General features: G+C 47.3%; 2 protein-coding genes and 1 long non-coding RNA gene across 6 annotated transcripts in view; all 3 read left to right on the top strand.

The window, feature by feature from the left end:
• The window catches only part of LOC129395425 (uncharacterized), a 38613-nt gene extending 31566 nt beyond the window's left edge, over positions 1 to 7047 (top strand). The window contains exon 6 of the long non-coding RNA XR_008622893.3: positions 925 to 7047. This is a non-coding gene — a long non-coding RNA (uncharacterized LOC129395425). The remainder of the gene's footprint in view (positions 1 to 924) is intronic.
• A 1132-nt stretch (positions 7048 to 8179) lies between these two features.
• ACOT9 (acyl-CoA thioesterase 9) overlaps positions 8180 to 15954 on the top strand; it is a 40114-nt gene continuing 32339 nt past the window's right edge. Inside the window, exon 1 of one of the 4 annotated variants that reach the window (XM_024927286.4) lies at positions 8180 to 8622. In XM_024927286.4, coding sequence (XP_024783054.1) covers positions 8603 to 8622 — 20 coding nt within the window. In that variant the 5' untranslated portion in view covers positions 8180 to 8602. The remainder of the gene's footprint in view (positions 8623 to 15954) is intronic. The other 3 variants (XM_003819573.5, XM_034950349.3, XM_008972974.4) reach the window with 3 other exon arrangements.
• On the top strand, positions 8749 to 10908 carry LOC117977723 (small ribosomal subunit protein uS5). The gene has a single exon (XM_034950350.3). The coding sequence runs from the start codon at positions 9857 to 9859 to the stop codon at positions 10841 to 10843; it is 987 nt and encodes a 328-aa protein (XP_034806241.2). The 5' UTR covers positions 8749 to 9856; the 3' UTR covers positions 10844 to 10908.

Genomic DNA, 15954 nt, shown 5'->3' with positions numbered 1-15954 from the left:
TGTATTTTTAGTAGAGATGGGGTTTCTCCATATTGGTCAGGCTGGTCTTGAACTCCCGACCTCAGGTAATCCACTCGCCTTGGCCTCCCAAAGTGTTGGGATTACAGGCGTGAGCCACTGTGCCTGGCCAGCAATATTGTTTTTAACTGGGTTTTTAATCCAGTAGACATTTACATTAATTGCTCACTTGCTGTCCTTTTTCTGAACTGGCAGTCTGCATGTTGACTTGGTGATTGGCCCCCAAGCACAGAGCTTCAGTGTATCTGGTTGAGCAGTAATGCCTGCTGTGTTTGCAATTAGACATTAGGGACACTCATAGCTCCAGGGACTTGCACCAGTGCTTTCCCCAGGTTCTCAGGCCTCATGGGCTCAACAGCATGGACTCCCACTTACTGAGGTTCACCTGGCTACTGCCACCTTTGAATGTCCAACCTGCCATCAGAGACCAGTGCCAAGTCCCCTGACATGGCACTCTTCTTCAAGGAGACTCACAAGCTACTTGGCAAGTTGATGACATTGGACCCCTATTACTTTAGAAGGGCCAGCGATTTTTTAAAAAATATTTATTTATTTATTGAGATGGAATCTCCTCTACCACCCAGACTGGAGTACAGTGGCCCGATCTTGCTTCACTGCAACCTCCACCTCCTGGGTTCAAGCAATTCTCCTGGCTCAGCCTCCTGAGTAGCTGGGATTACAGGCACACGCTACCATGCCCAGCTAATTTTTGTATTTTTATAGAGATGGGGTTTCACCATGTTGGCCAGACTGGTCTTGAACTCCTGGCCTCAACTGATCCGCCTGCCTTGGCCTCCCAAATTGCTGGGATTACAGACGTGAGCCACCACACCAGAGGAGGGCCAGAGATTTGCTCTCACAGGAATCAGTATTTTCTCTGAGTATGACTGCCTTTCCTACCTGTAGGGCTTCATTTACCATCATTATCCTGGGGCTTTTGGAATGCCTGATCCACAGGCCTGGATTCTCACACAAGATGGCATCTGAGGAGACCTGCTTCATCATGAAGGAGGTGTGGGAGCAGGTCCTGACCAACAGGATTCATCGTTCATATCATATACCACAGCATTCACAAGTAGCCATCCTAACAGAGCATCTGAATGATCTGCTGAAGGTGTAATTGAAGTGCCAACTTGGAGACAAGACTCTGCAAGCATGGGGTACCATCCTCCAGGATGAAATATAGGCACTGTATTCATGTTCTATTGCTAGGTAACAAATTAACACAAATTTAGTGGCATAAACAACACATGTTTATTACCTTACAGTTTCTGTGGGTCGAGAGTCTGGGCATAGCTTAGCCGAGTCCTCTGTTCAGGGTCTCCAAGGCTGGAATCGAGGTGTCAGCTGGGGCTGGGGTCTCTCTTCTAAGTTCACTTGGTTGTTGGCAGAATTCATTTTCTTGCAGTTGTATAACTTCTTTTTTCTTCAAGGCCAGCAAGAGAATTCTTTTTTTTTTTTTTTTTGAGACAGAGTCTCACTCTGTCGCCCAGTCTGGAGTGCAGTGGTATGATTTCGGCTCACTGCAACCTCTGCCTCCCGAGTTCAAGTGATTCTCATGCCTCAGCCTCCCGAGTGGCTGGGACTACAGGCGGGTGCCACCATGCCTGGCTAATTTTTGTATTTTTAGTAGAGACGGGGTTTCGCCACTTTGGCCTGGCTACTCTTGAACTCCTGGCCTCAAGTGATCCGCCCGCCTCAGCCTCCGAAAGTGCTGCGATTACAGGCTTGAGCCACTGCACCCGGCCTCCAATTACTATCATTTCTAATGGCCCATAGGGGCACTCATGTTTCCTGAATTTGCAACTGTGGGCTCTGCAGAGTTCAAGGTTCTGTTCTGCAAAGGGGCACATTCTTGCCAGTGGACACAAGTGTGGGTATGGCCAGGCCTTTGGACTTCTTGTGGCCAAGGAGTCAGCACCTTGGCAGGGATACTTGCTCTCAATCAGCAGGAAGAGGCTGCTGTTGTACAATGGGGCAGAGAGGAATGTGTGTGAAACTTGTGTGATCAATCTAGTTGGGCACTTTTTGGTATTCCCTTGCCTGGTTGTGACTGCAAATGGACAAGTGCAGCAACTCTGGTGTGAAATGGATATGATTACCAGGGGCTCAGATCTCACAGGAATGAGGGTTTGGGTTACACCATTGGGAAAGCTAGAGGTGAGGGGAATTTAGAATACATGGTAGAGGAAAGACAGGATGAGAACCAGCTGTGACTCCAATACCAACTGTAGTGACAGGGACTGTAGTTAGTCCTACTAACCTCCCTCTTCTAAGTTTCCCTTCAGGAAGAGAGACCCATGGGAACCATGGAGGAGTTCCCTGAATGTGTATGGGGAAATCGATCTGTGCAGTGCAGGGGGTGACCCGTGGTAGCCATGGAGGTGTCCCACTCAGATCTCCCTACAGCAGACCTGCCACAAGGGGTGGAGTTAGCGGACAGCTGTCAAGATCTGCCTCAGCTTTCAAGCTGAGGCTACATGCTTCCCAGACAGCCTCTAAGCAAAGGCCAGGCACTGCCATGGTACAAGGGCTCACCATTTCTGGCCAGTATGGGACTCTTCGGGAGGGCAATCTTTGCACCAGCACTCCCTGTTTTGCAGGCCTAGGCTTTCTCAGAGCTGCACTGCAGTCCAAGGCTCCTCCTACACAAATATCTTTCCTGGCCCCTCTCCTTTCTCAGGTTTTAGTCCTACATCACGAACTAAAGGTGTTCCCTGTCTGGTCCTGTTCCCTCTCCCTTTTATGTTTTATAGGCGTTGCCCCTAATAAACCTTTTGTATATCTGACTCTGTACCCCTATATTATTGAAAGAGACAGATTTATTGAAGGTGATACCCTGAAATGAAGATGTCCTGTTCTTACAGATGCCCTCTGATCCTATGTTAATAATAGTATTATATGTTTTAAATGTTTGCCTTCTTCTTTCTTTCTTTTTTTTTGGAGATGGAGTTTTGCTTCATCCCCCAGGTTGGAGTGCAGTGGTGCGATCTCAGCTTACTGCAACCTCTGCCTCCCAGATTCAACCAATTCTCCTGCCTCAGCCGCCCGAGCAGGTGGGACTACAGGCATGAGCCACCACACCCGGCTAATTTTTGTATTTTTAGCAGACACGGGGTTTCACCACGTTGACCAGGCTGGTCTTGAACTCCGGACCTCAGGTGATCTGCCCTCCTTGGCCTCCCAAAGTGCTGGAATGACAGGCGTGAGCCACCGTGCCTGGCCATGTTTGCCATTTTTAAGCAAGAGAAAATTGTTAGAGGGAAAAGCATTTCTTTTGTTTGTTTGTTTTTTGAGACTGAGTTTTGCTCTGGTTGCCCGGGCTGGAGTGCAATGGCGTGGTCTCGGCTCACTGCAAACTCTGCCACCTGGGTTCAAGCAATTCTCCTGCCTCAGCCTCCTGAGTAGCTGGGATTACAGTTGTGCACCACCGTGCCCGGCTAATTTTTGGATTTTTGGTAGAGACAGGGTTTCACCATGTTGGTCAGGCTGGTCTTGAACTCCTGACCTCAAGTGATCCACCTGCTGCAGCCTCCCAAAGTGTTAGGATTATAGGCGTGAGCCACCGTGCCCGGCCTGGAAAAGCATTTCTAAAGACACGAACATTTCTCTCGCTCTCTTTTTTTTTTTTTTTTTGAGATGAAGTCTCTGTTGCCCAGGCTGGAGTGCAATGGCACGATCTCAGCTCACTGCAACCTCTGCCTCCTTGGGTTCAAGTGATTCTCCCGCCTCAGCCTCGTGGACGAGAACCTTTCAACACTTGGATTTGAAGAGCAGTCATAAAAGTGGAGCTGGGGGCCACAAAATTACAAAAATTAGCCGGGCATGGTGGCAGGCACCTGTAGTCCCCGCTACTCAGGAGGCTGAGGCAGTAGAATAGCTTGAACTCAGGAGGTGGAGGTTGCAGTGAGCCGAGATTGGGCCACTGCACTTCAGCCTGGGCAACAAGAGCGAGACTCTGTCTCAAAAAAAAAACAAAAAACAAAAACAAACAAAAAACTAAGCACATTCACGTAACAGCCCACTAGTCTTTCTGTTTTTTTCTTTAACGTTAGGGTGGAAAATACTTTTTTTTTTTTATTTTTTTTTTGGGACGGAGTCTCACTCTGTCACCCAGGCTGGAGTGCAGTGACACGATCTCGGCTCGCTGCAATCTCCGCTTCCTGGGTTCGAGCGATTCTCCTGCCTCAGCCTCCTGAGCAGCTGGTACTGCATGTGTGCGCCACCACGGCCAGCTAATTTTGAATTTTTTGTAGAGACAGGGTTTCACCATATTGGCCAGGCTGGTCTCGAACTCCTGACCTCATGATCCATCCGCCTCGGCCTCCCAAAGTGCTGGGATTACAGGCGTAAGCCACTGTGCCCAGCTGGAAAATACTTTTACATTGTTTCCTTCTCCCCTCCTGACTTTATTATTACTATTATTATTTATATTCTGAGATGGAGTCTCCCTCTGTCGCTCAGGCTTTGAGTGCAGTGGCACCATCTCGGCTCACTGCAACCTCCGCCTCCCAGGTTCAAGCAATTCTCCTGACTCAGCCTCCCAAGTAGCAGGGAGTACAGACGCACGACAGCATGCCCTGCTCATTTTTTGTACCTTTAGTAGAGATGGGGGTTTTGCCATGTTGGCCAGGCTGGTCTTGAACTCCTGACCTCAGGTGATCTGCCTGCCTCGAGCTTCAAAGTGCCAGGATTACAGGCGTGAGCCACCGTGCCTGGCCCTCCCCTCCTAACTTTATTGTGGATCCTTTTGTATAATCTGAATAATTGAGGAAATAAGATATATTTTTAAAAAGTTTCTGTGTCCTAATGAAATCGTAGTTCGAATCACTTTGTTAGAAAGTTGATGACAGTTTTCCAGGAACATTTTCTACCTAAATCAGATATCCAAAAGTATATATTATTCAGCAGCCCAAGGAAAGATGGTAACTGGATATTTTTCACTCATAATACTAGATTGAACTAACAATGCCTTTGGCCGGGCGCGGTGGCTCACGCCTGTAATCCCGGCACTTTGGAAGGCCAAGGTGGGAGGATCACGAGGTCAGGAGTTCAAGACCAGCCTGGCTAACATGGTGAAACCCCATCTCTAATAAAAATACAAAAATTAGCCGGGTGTGGTGGCACGTGCCTGTAATCCCAGCTACTTGGGAGGCTGAGGCAGGAGAATCACTTGAACCCAGGAGGCGGAGGTTGCAGTGAGCTGAGACCGCACCACCGCACTCCAGCCTGGTAACAGAGCGAGACTCTGTCTCAAAAAAAAAAAAAAAATAAGAAGAAGACCTGACAATGCCTTGTTAGGTTTTGTTGTTTGATTTAAACAATTTTTTTTTTTTTTGTAGAGATGGGGTCTTGCTCTGTTGACCAGGCTGGTCTTGAGCTCCTGTTCTTAAGCAATCCACCCACCTCAGCCTCCCAAAGTGCTGGGATACTGCTTTCCAGCCTTGTTATTTGATTTTATTGTTTTACTTGTAATAACGACATTAATAATATCTTATGTATCTGTCAGTGCATGATTAGGTAACTTTTAATTACACAATTGATACCATCTCTGTTATCCTGAGACCATATTAAAATAGAACTAATAGAACATAACAGGAAACAAAAAGGTTGGGTAGAGAACCTGTTACTTAAGGACGGTGATTCTCACCACTATACAATTGTTGTATGTTTCCTGTTTTGATTTTGTGACCATTTCCCCTTCCTTCTCTGCTATCCAAAATGTGGTATAGCATATATGCTTGACAATAATGACGACAACAACAACACACACAGACATCAGAGTTGCTAAGCTGTTTTAAGAATTTTATGCATGCTGCCAATTGAGGTAGTTAGAGACTCGTGGATGAATGCTGGGCAGGCTAGGTCTAGCAGGGGTTCCCTGAAGTTACAACTAAGGTAGGTGGGCTAAGTGATGTGATCATTTTTTTCCCTCTTTAACCTTCTAGTGGACATCTATGTGGTTGGCTGCTCCATACTCCTCTTCTTTTCTTTCTTTCTTTTTTTTTTTTTTTTTTTTTTGAGATGGAGTCTCTGTTGCCCAGGCTGGAGTGCAGTGGCGCGATCTCAGCTCAGTGCAACCTCCGCCTCCCAGGTTCAAGCGATTCTCCTGCCTCAGCCTCCCGAGTAGCTGGGATTACAGGCGCCCACCACCACAGCCAGCTAATTTTTGTATCTTTAGTAGAGGCAGGGGTCTCACCATGTTGGCCAGCCCAGTATTGAACTCCTGACATCAGTTGATCCACTCGCCTCAGCCTCCCAAAGTTCTGGGATTACAGACGTGAGCCACCGCACCCGGCCTCGGTACTCCTTTTCTAAGAAGGTGCTCCGTATCCCCATCTGTACGGTTACTTACAGAAATAGCCGTGTTAGTAGATTGTGACCCAGTACCTGGCCATGAGTCTGGGTGAGGGGGTTCCTGGTAAGTCAGGGCAAGGGTTCCTTACCCTGATGCCACAGTTGGCTAGTCCAGGAGTGTGTACCTGATCCAAATTGGACCAATGAATCTCTTCTCAGAACTTTTTTGTATTTGGGCCGTAGAAATTTCAGTCAGTCTGTATGTGTGTGGCTGTGGTTGTAAGATGTAAAGTTCAGGAGCTTCTATTGCCATATGGAGAATGTCATTACATAGAGAGAAAAAAGAATGAAGCCAGTATGCAAAGGAAAGCAAAGATAAGCAATAGAGAGAAGGCAACTGCATGGCATTAAGTCCCTGGTTTCAGCTGTTCCAGCCAAAATCGATGGTGTTTATTATATTGATGAGAATGTGTCTTTATAATTTGGAAATTGACAGAAGGCGACTTGATTGCAGGAAAAACTATAAACTGTACCTACCTATTATACCATTTACAAAAAATTCTCTCTTGTACTTATTTTTTCTCCCTGAGCCTCCTATTGCTTCAAAGAAAAGTTCAAGTAAAAAGAAGAACAAAAATAGCATAATTCAATACAATATTTATTGCCCTCTGTGTTAGGTGTGGTAGAGTATAAAGAAATATGGCTGACCCAAAACCAACAAGACAATCACTGAAAAGTGACTTGTGAACAATGTGAACAATGTGACAAAAATGAAAAGACAATGTGAACAAAAATGAAGGAGAGATCCTTGTAGGCTAAAAGGGGAGTCTTCCAGATGTGAGATTGATAAAAGCAGGGAAAATTCAGTAGAAAGAGAAAGCCGAAGACCATGCTCCATGTGTAACTCATGAAGTGATTCAAAACAGAAAGCTAGCTTAATTCAAATCAATACAATTTTACTAAGTATGGGGTATTGCGAAAAAGCATATGGCCCTTGCCTTTTAGGAAATTGCCGTATTTAGAGGCAAAGCAAGACTTGCTTATATTCTCAAAAGATCCCCACTCATTACCTTATTTCCCCTTTAAACCGCTTTACCATATTTGAGATCATGTTATTTGCTAACTTGTTTTTTGATTTGTTTTCCTTCCTTATCAAGAGGCAAGCCCCTTAAGGGCGGGGATTTTTGTCCTTTTTTCTTTTTGCAACCCCAACCTCTGCAATAGTGCCTGGCACAATGCAAACAGCTCAATAATAATTCGTTGAAAGAAATGGAGAATTAGATCGTAGGGTGAAATAATCTTAAACTCTCTGGCCTTGAATCTCTCTAGCTCGCCCAAGATGTCAAACATTGGGGGTCAGGCCGAGAAGAGGAGAGGAACAATTTTTTCCTGTTAGGTCAGTGGTTTTTAGCCTTTGGTTACATTAGCATCACCTGGGGGCATCTTTAGACATCATCCCGAAGCCCAGACCGCACCCAGGACTAAACTAGAATCTCCAGCCAGTGGGTCTCAAGCATCAGTTTTTTTTTTTTTTTTTTTTGAGACAGAGTCTCCTTCTGTCGCCCAAGCTGAAGAATAGTGGTGCGATCTCGGCTCACCGCAACCTCCGCCTCCCAGGTTCAAGCGATACTCGTGCCTGTCCCCCGAGTAGCTGGGATTACAGGCGTCTGCCACCACGCCTGGCTAATTTTTGAATTTTTAGTAGAGACAGGGTTTCGCCATGTTGGCCAGGCTGGTCTTGAACTCCTGACCTCAGGTGATCTGCCCGCCTAGGCCTTCCAAAGTGCTGGAATTACAGGCGTGAGCCACCGCGCCCGGCCAAGTATCAGTATTTTGGAAAGTTGCCCAGGAGATTCCAATGTGCAGCCAAGGGGAAGAACAGACGGAGCCAAGGCGCGGGGATCAAGGATAAAGGAGACAAGCTCCACTAGGCAGAGCCGGGCCTCTTCTCGACGTCACGCCCTGGCGTTGCTGCGTGGTTCGTTTACTCAACCGAGAATAGGCCGGTCCTCGCTCTAGCAACACGAGCCGCACAACTGATTGAGTGGGAAGCTCCGCAGAGGCGGACTCCAGCCTCCCGCCAATGAACGGGTAGGGTCCGCCCGGCACAGCGCGGCCACGCCCCCTGGACGCCGCGGTCCCGCCCCCGGACACCGCTGTCCGGCTCCCGGGCTGTCCTCAGCAAGGGCGCGGTCTGGTACTCGTGCGTCTTTTATCGCCTCAGTTTCCCTCCGCCGACTAGCGCGCGGGGCCCGGTCCTCCATCGCGCGCACGGCAGCCTAGCGCAATGAGGCGGGCAGCACTGCGGTAGGTGGCGGGGCGTGGAAGGGGCTGGCAGGGCGGTAGCCTGGGGTGCCATCGTCTTCCCCTAGAGCTTCGGGCTGGCCCCGGCGGAAGAAGTGGGCCACGCATGGGCATTTGGGCTCGATGATAAGGGGCGCTCGCCCACTGTACCTCCGACCGGACATAAGCCCGCCGGCCTTTGGTTGGGAGAACCTCGCCCCCACTTTGGCGACTTCTAGCACTGAGTTTGATATTAAAAGCAAAGCAGCACTTTTAAGGGAGGAAGTTGGGTGTTCCCTAAAATTCCTTTGGCCTTGCTCATCCGGGGTGTGGTTGGTAGCCGCGTCGGGGTAGCCCCTTGTCAGAAAGATAATATTTGGAGTTCTATGTTACCTCTAGCCCTTCATCTTCCTTTGGAGAACATTTTTAGGATTAAATGCTTGACCTACTTCGGCTCTTACTTAAGTTTGTTGTAACATTGGCAGAGATTACAGGGTACCTTTTGGCTCCCAGGACCCTAGGACTGTGCGTCTAGGACCCTGGTGCCAATTTGAACTTTACCTTTAATGAGCCGCAAAGCCCTTATAAGAGGCTGGGTGCTTTGATTGGGCCACGTGGGTAAGGGAGGATGCCTTTTTGGATATGTAATCTTCCCAGCTGGCACAGTTAAGGCCTGAGGGCCTTAGACTCCAGAGCATGTCTAGCTCTCCCTAATCCCTTTCACCCGAGCATGCCAGCCTTTCCAAGTTTTCTGCCTGGCTGCATCCCAAGGGGCTCACACCTGCTCCAGTTTCTGAAGTTATCTCGCTGCCAGTGGGCCTGTCCCCCTGATGTGACTCATAGTGCTTTTGACTCACATTAACCCCATCAATTCTCTTGGGGGTCCTGGATCTCTCTCTCTCTCTCTCTCTCTCTCTCTCTCTCTCTGTCTCTCTCTCTCTCTCTCTCTCTCTGTCTCCGTCTCTCTCTCTCACTGTTCCTGGGGACTTTGTTATCAGTTGTAAGGGTTCTGTCTTGTTTATAGTACTTAAAAACAAACAAAAAACCTTTGTTAAACTATTTGAAGGCAGACTGAAAGTCATTATGAGAGGGGCCACAGTTGACTTTAGCTTGCAATGTGAAAGGTCTTCTACAAAAGCTCCATGGTCTTGTTCAGGTGCTTTCTCTCATAACCCTGTGTTCCTTTCTTGAAAATTCTATTGAGGCCGGGTGTGGTAGTGCACGACTGCAGTCCCAGCGTTTTGGGATGCTGAGGTGAATGGATCACTTGAGGCCAGGAGTTCGAGACCAGCCTGGCCAACATGGTGAAACCCCGTCTCTATTAAAAATACAAAAATTAGCTTCTTTTCCGACAAAGCACCAAATGGCGGATGACGCCGGTGCAGCGGGGGGGCCCGGAGGCCCTGGTGGCCCGGGGATGGGGAACCGCGGTGGCTTCCGCGGAGGTTTCGGCAGTGGCATCCGGGGCCGGGGTCGCGGCCGTGGACGGGGCCGGGGCCGAGGCCGCGGAGCTCGCGGAGGCAAGGCCGAGGATAAGGAGTGGATGCCCGTCACCAAGTTGGGCCGGTTGGTCAAGGACATGAAGATCAAGTCCCTGGAAGAGATCTATCTCTTCTCCCTGCCCATTAAGGAATCAGAGATCATTGATTTCTTCCTGGGGGCCTCTCTCAAGGATGAGGTTTTGAAGATTATGCCAGTGCAGAAGCAGACCCGTGCCGGCCAGCGCACCAGGTTCAAGGCATTTGTTGCTATCGGGGACTACAATGGCCACGTCGGTCTGGGTGTTAAGTGCTCCAAGGAGGTGGCCACCGCCATCCGTGGGGCCATCATCCTGGCCAAGCTCTCCATCGTCCCCGTGCGCAGAGGCTACTGGGGGAACAAGATCGGCAAGCCCCACACTGTCCCTTGCAAGGTGACAGGCCGCTGCGGCTCTGTGCTGGTACGCCTCATCCCTGCACCCAGGGGCACTGGCATCGTCTCCGCACCTGTGCCTAAGAAGCTGCTCATGATGGCTGGTATCGATGACTGCTACACCTCAGCCCGGGGCTGCACTGCCACCCTGGGCAACTTCGCCAAGGCCACCTTTGATGCCATTTCTAAGACCTACAGCTACCTGACCCCCGACCTCTGGAAGGAGACTGTATTTACCAAGTCTCCCTATCAGGAATTCACTGACCACCTCGTCAAGACCCACACCAGAGTCTCCGTGCAGCGGACTCAGGCTCCAGCTGTGGCTACAACATAGGGTTTTTATACAAGAAAAATAAAGTGAATTAAGCGTGAAAAAAAAAAAAAAAAAAAATACAAAAATTAGCCGGGAGTGGTGGTGCATGTCTGTAGTCACAGCTACTTTGGAGGCTGAGGCAGGAGAATCGCCTGAACCGGAAGGCAGAGGTTGCAGTGAGCTGAGATCGCGCCCCTGCACTCCAGCCTGGGCAACACAGTGAGATTCTGTCTCAAACAAAAAACTATTGAACCTTAAGCGGATAATCTCTTAGTGTCTAGTGAGAGGAGGAGTTCACAAATGAATATAGACTGAGATGATTAGGTTCTTTGACTGGTGGGCAACCTTTGTAGCTTCTTTTCTTTTTTAGACTTGCAAGAGGCACCTTTGTTTAGTCTCTAAATAGAGGTTATTTCCTCAGAGTGGAGGGCATATGAGTGGTATTGCCTGTTATTGCACTGAACACTCTTCCTTGCCAACTGCTGTAAGCTTGGGACCCAGGGCTGAGCCAGGGTGAGTTATGTGACTCCCCAGGTAGGCCATGGAGGCCTTGAGTTTTTTTTTTTTTTTTCTCTTTGAAATACTTTTTTTATTTCTTTGGAATATATGTCCAGAAGAGAAATTGCTGGATCATATGGTAGTTATATTTTTAATTTTTGGAGGAACTGCCTCATTATTTTTCAAAATGGCTGTACCAGTTTACATTTTCACCAATAGTGTACGAGGGTTCCCTTTTCTCTACATCCTCACCAACACTTGTTATCTTTTGTCTTTTTGTAATAATCATCTTTTTATTATTATTATTATTATACTTTAAGTTTAGGGTACATGTGCACAATGTGCAGGTTAGTTACTTATGTATACATGTGCCATGCTGGTGTGCTGCACCCATTAACTCGTCATTTAGCATTAGGTATATCTCCTAATGCTGTCCCTCCCCACTCCCCCCGCCTTGAGTTTCTTGATCTCCTTTGATTGGAAAGGTTTAGTTACAAGGTCCTGGGATTTGAGTGTTGCAAAGGCCTCTCCACAGTAAAGGCCTAGAGGTTTTGCTATAAGTAAGACTCCTGAGGGCTTATCAGGAGATAAGCCAGTAACCCTGAGGTACTGAAGTGTTGAGTATTGATTAAAACCATTCTCCCACCTCCTCCACCTCAGTGCGGTGTGTGTGTGTGTGTGTGTGTGTGTGTGTGTGTGTGTGTGTATGTATTGGGGGAGATCGGAAGAACTGGGCTCTATCTGGACTCTGCTGGTGTGCCTGTTGACTGGCACTGGGGGAAAGTCGTCTGAAACTGGGGCCTCAGTTTCTTAAGGAGGTTGGTTTGAATCAGAATCTTCAAATATAGGGGGATCTGAGGGTACAAAAAGGGTCTGTGCACCTCCTGAAATAGTATATACCATTGTGTGTGTGAGCAAAAATGTATTCCAACCCTTCCCACGCCCGCTCGAGGTCCACAGTTTCCATCAGATTATCAGTAAATAGGATACCAAATGTAGTGAAAAGTTACCATTACATGCCAGGCGCGGTGGCTCACGCCTATAATCCCAGCACTTTGGGATACTGAGGCGGGCAGATCACTTGAGGTCAGGAGTTCAAAACCAGCCTGGTCAACATGGTGAAGCCCTGTCTGTACTAAAAATACAAAAACTAGCTGGGCATGGTGGTGCACAGCTGTAATCCCAGCTGCTCGGGAGGCTGAGGCAGGAGAATCGCTTGAACTCGGGAGGTGGAGGTTGCAGTGAGCCAAGATGTTGCCACTGCACTCCAGCCTGGGTGACAGTGAGACTGTCTCAAAAAAAAAAAAAAAAAGTTACCATTACCCGAATACTCTTGAATACTATGTTGACAGTATGATATAGATTTATTATTACCAATATGCTATTGGTATAAGCAACATTTTTTAAAAAAGTGTTCCAATTATGCCTTTGTTGTGCCACAGGAATGTATTTCCAAATTTTTTAAGGCAGCATGCAAAGCGATGGGGCTCTAGGACTACAATTTTCCAAATAAATTGGCCCAAGTGTTTCTCTGTATTAATTAACTCCCTTCTTTTCTCTCCTCATTTGATTCTATGTTTGGCAGTGGTCCGTGATAGTGCCTGGCTTAGGCTATCTTTCCTTTTTTTTTGGAGACAGAGTCTTGCTCTTTTACCCAGGCTGGAGTGCAGTGGTGCGATCATGGCTCACTGCAGCCTCGACCTCCCCGGGGCTCAAGTGATCCTCCCACCTCAGCCTCCTGAGTAGCTGTGACCACAAGTGTGCACCACTACGCCTGACTAATATTTTAAAATTTTTTTGTAGAAACGGGATCTCCCTATGTTGCCCACACTGGTCTCAAGTGATCCTCCCGCGTTGGCCTCTCAAAGTGCTGGGATTACAGGCGTGAGCCATTGTGCCCAGCCTGGTTCTTTTTGATCTTTAGGGGAGACTTTGGAGAAGCATGACTTTCTGGAATAATGATAGCTAGAGATTTTTGAGGACTTGTCAGTATATTAGACATGCTCTTCTAGACGTGCCCTTCAGGGTTTAATATGTGTTAATTCCTTTATCCTTTTGACAATCCTATGGGATAGGTAGTATTATTATCCCCATTTTACAGATGAGGAAACTGAGGATCAGGGAGGTTAGGTAACTTGTCTAAGGTAACTCAGTTAACAAGCAGCATGATCGGGCTCTTTTTTTTTTGAGACAGAGTCTCGCTGTGCAGTGGCACGATCTCGGCTCACTGCAGCTTCCGCCTCCTGGGTTGAAGCAATACTCCTGCCTCAGACTCCCGAGTAGCTGGGACTGCCGGTGCCCGCCACCATGCCCAGCTAATTTTCATATTTTTAGTAGAGACGGGGTTTCACCATATTGGCCAGGCTGGTCTCAAACTCCTAACCTCAAGTGATACGCCTGCCTCGGCCTCCCAAAGTGTTGGCATTACAGGCATGAGCCACTGCGCCCAGCCTTTGGGCTCTTAACCCCTATACTGTATTGCCTCTCACACAAACAGGATGGAATGATTTTCATCCCTCTTCAGAAAATGCTGCTTCTTAGTGTAACAAAACAATTTCTGTGTATATGTGTATTTATTCAGGTATGTGAGACTGGTTATATAGCTCCTGTTAGTGATGCGTATTCAGGGTATTTAGCCATTCAGAATCAGATCCCATTTCTTATGTTGGATACATTTAACGTGTCTATTATAGTTGCTATTAATGTGTTGGGGGTCATGATTTTTTTGCTCTTTCAGCTAATGGTAGCAATAGAAAGGATTAGCTTTTTCCAGTGTGTTCTTTAAAACCAGATATATTCAGTTGTGGAATGCTAGTTTCTTTTTTTGAGATGGAGTCTTGCTCTGTTGCTCAGGCTGGAATGCAATGGGGCCATTTCAGCTCACTGCAGCCTCCGCCTCCTGGGTTCAAGTGATTCTGCCTCAGCCTCCAGAGTAGCTGGGACTACAGGTGTGCGCCACCATGCCTGGTTAATTTTTATGTTTTTAATAGAGATAGGGTTTCACCATGTTGGCCAGGCTGGTCTCGGACTCCTGACCTCAGGTGATCTACCCACCTCAGCCTCCCAAAGTGTTAGGATTACAGGCATGAGCCACCATGCCTGGCTGCTTGTTTCTGAGATGGAAGAATGAAGGAATACTTACTCTGTTTCCTTCAGTAAGGCATATGAACCTATAGAAGACACATAAAACAAAATAATGAAAAAAATGGAAAATTCAAATCATGTTCTGAGAAAATGCAGATTAGATGGTCAAAAACAAAAAGACGGCCAGGTGCGGTGGCTCATGCCTGTAATCCCAGCACTTTGGGAGGCCAAGGTGGGCAGATCACAAGGTCAGGAGTTTGAGACCATCCTGGCTAACATGATGAAACCCCGTCTCTACTAAAAATACAAAAAATTAGCCGGGCGTGGTGGTGGCGCCTGTAGTCCCAGCTACTCGGGAGGCTGAGGCAGGAGAATGGCGTGAACCCGGGAGGCAGAGCTTGCAGTGAGCCGAGATCACACCACTGCACTCCAGCCTGGGCGACAGAGCGAGACTCCGTCTAAAAAAAAAAAAAAAAAAGACAAATATTAATCTGTATACAAAAGTACAGGAATTGAATATTTATCGTGAAAAAATGAAGCTAAAATATTTAAGAGAGAGGCTTGTTAGCTGTGTGATTGAAGAATAAACAGATCCAAAACCCCAAACCCTCCAGCAAGAATTTTGGTCTTAGTGGACCAGCAGGGATTGTATTGCAACCAAATAAGATGACTGGTGACTAAGAAGGTCAATTAGCCAATGAGCATGTGCTCATATTTCTGTGTTCTGTGCAATTAGATGATTTGACTTGGTGAAAGGATAAGGATTTGTTCTAACAGCACAGTGTCAAAACTGCATGTAGATTTTACAGAATACTGTAAATACTGAGAGGCTTTCTCTGAATGCTGTCATTCAGAAGAGAAACCTATAGTAGCTTGGTCTGTAAAGAAAACTAAAAATATCTCTTTTTTTTGTTGTTAGTCATTGCTTATTCCCACATTAGGTGGTGAGTATTTACTAGTAAATTGAACTAGAATGAGTGACAGTATCTGGGGTTCTGGTTTTTTTTGTTTGTTTGTTTTATTTTTGTTTTTGTTTTGAGACAGAGTCTTGCTCTGTCGCCCAGGCTGGAGTGTAGTGGCGTGTTCTCGGCTCACTGCAACCTCCGTCTCCTGGGTTCAAGCGATTCTCCTGCCTCAGCGTCCCAAGTAGCTGGGATTACAGGTGCCTGCCACCACACCCGGCTAATTTTTGGATTTTTAGTACAGACAGTGTTTCACCATGTTGGCCAGGCTGGTCTCGAACTCCTGACCTCAAGTGATCCACCTGCCTTGGCTTCCCAAAGTGCTGGGATTACAGGCGTGAGCCACCACGCCTGGCCTGCGGGGTTCTTGACCTATTCAGTGCCTTGCCTTCTTCAACTGTGCTCTCACAGATCAGTTTATTAATCTGTGATATTGCCTGTGTGCTACCCCTGACATAATATTGTGTGATTAGGAGTCAACGCTTAAGCAATAATGAACCAAAATCAACTTATTTTGGGAGAGTAGGTTAGGCACATTTAGGTAGACAGCTTTTATTTTTTATTTTTTTGAAGCAAGGTCTCACTCTG

This window comes from Pan paniscus, chromosome X, assembly GCF_029289425.2.
Source record: "Pan paniscus chromosome X, NHGRI_mPanPan1-v2.0_pri, whole genome shotgun sequence".
In the NCBI taxonomy this organism is placed as follows: Eukaryota; Metazoa; Chordata; class Mammalia; order Primates; family Hominidae; genus Pan; species Pan paniscus.
The sequence above is the reverse complement of the archived record's forward strand: the minus strand, read 5'-3'. Positions and strand labels throughout refer to the sequence as shown.

What these genes read in the sequence shown, in the direction of transcription:
- LOC117977723 (XM_034950350.3), top strand. Translation starts at nt 9,857, where the DNA reads ATGGATCACTTGAGGCCAGGAGTTCGAGACCAGCCTGGCCAACATGGT.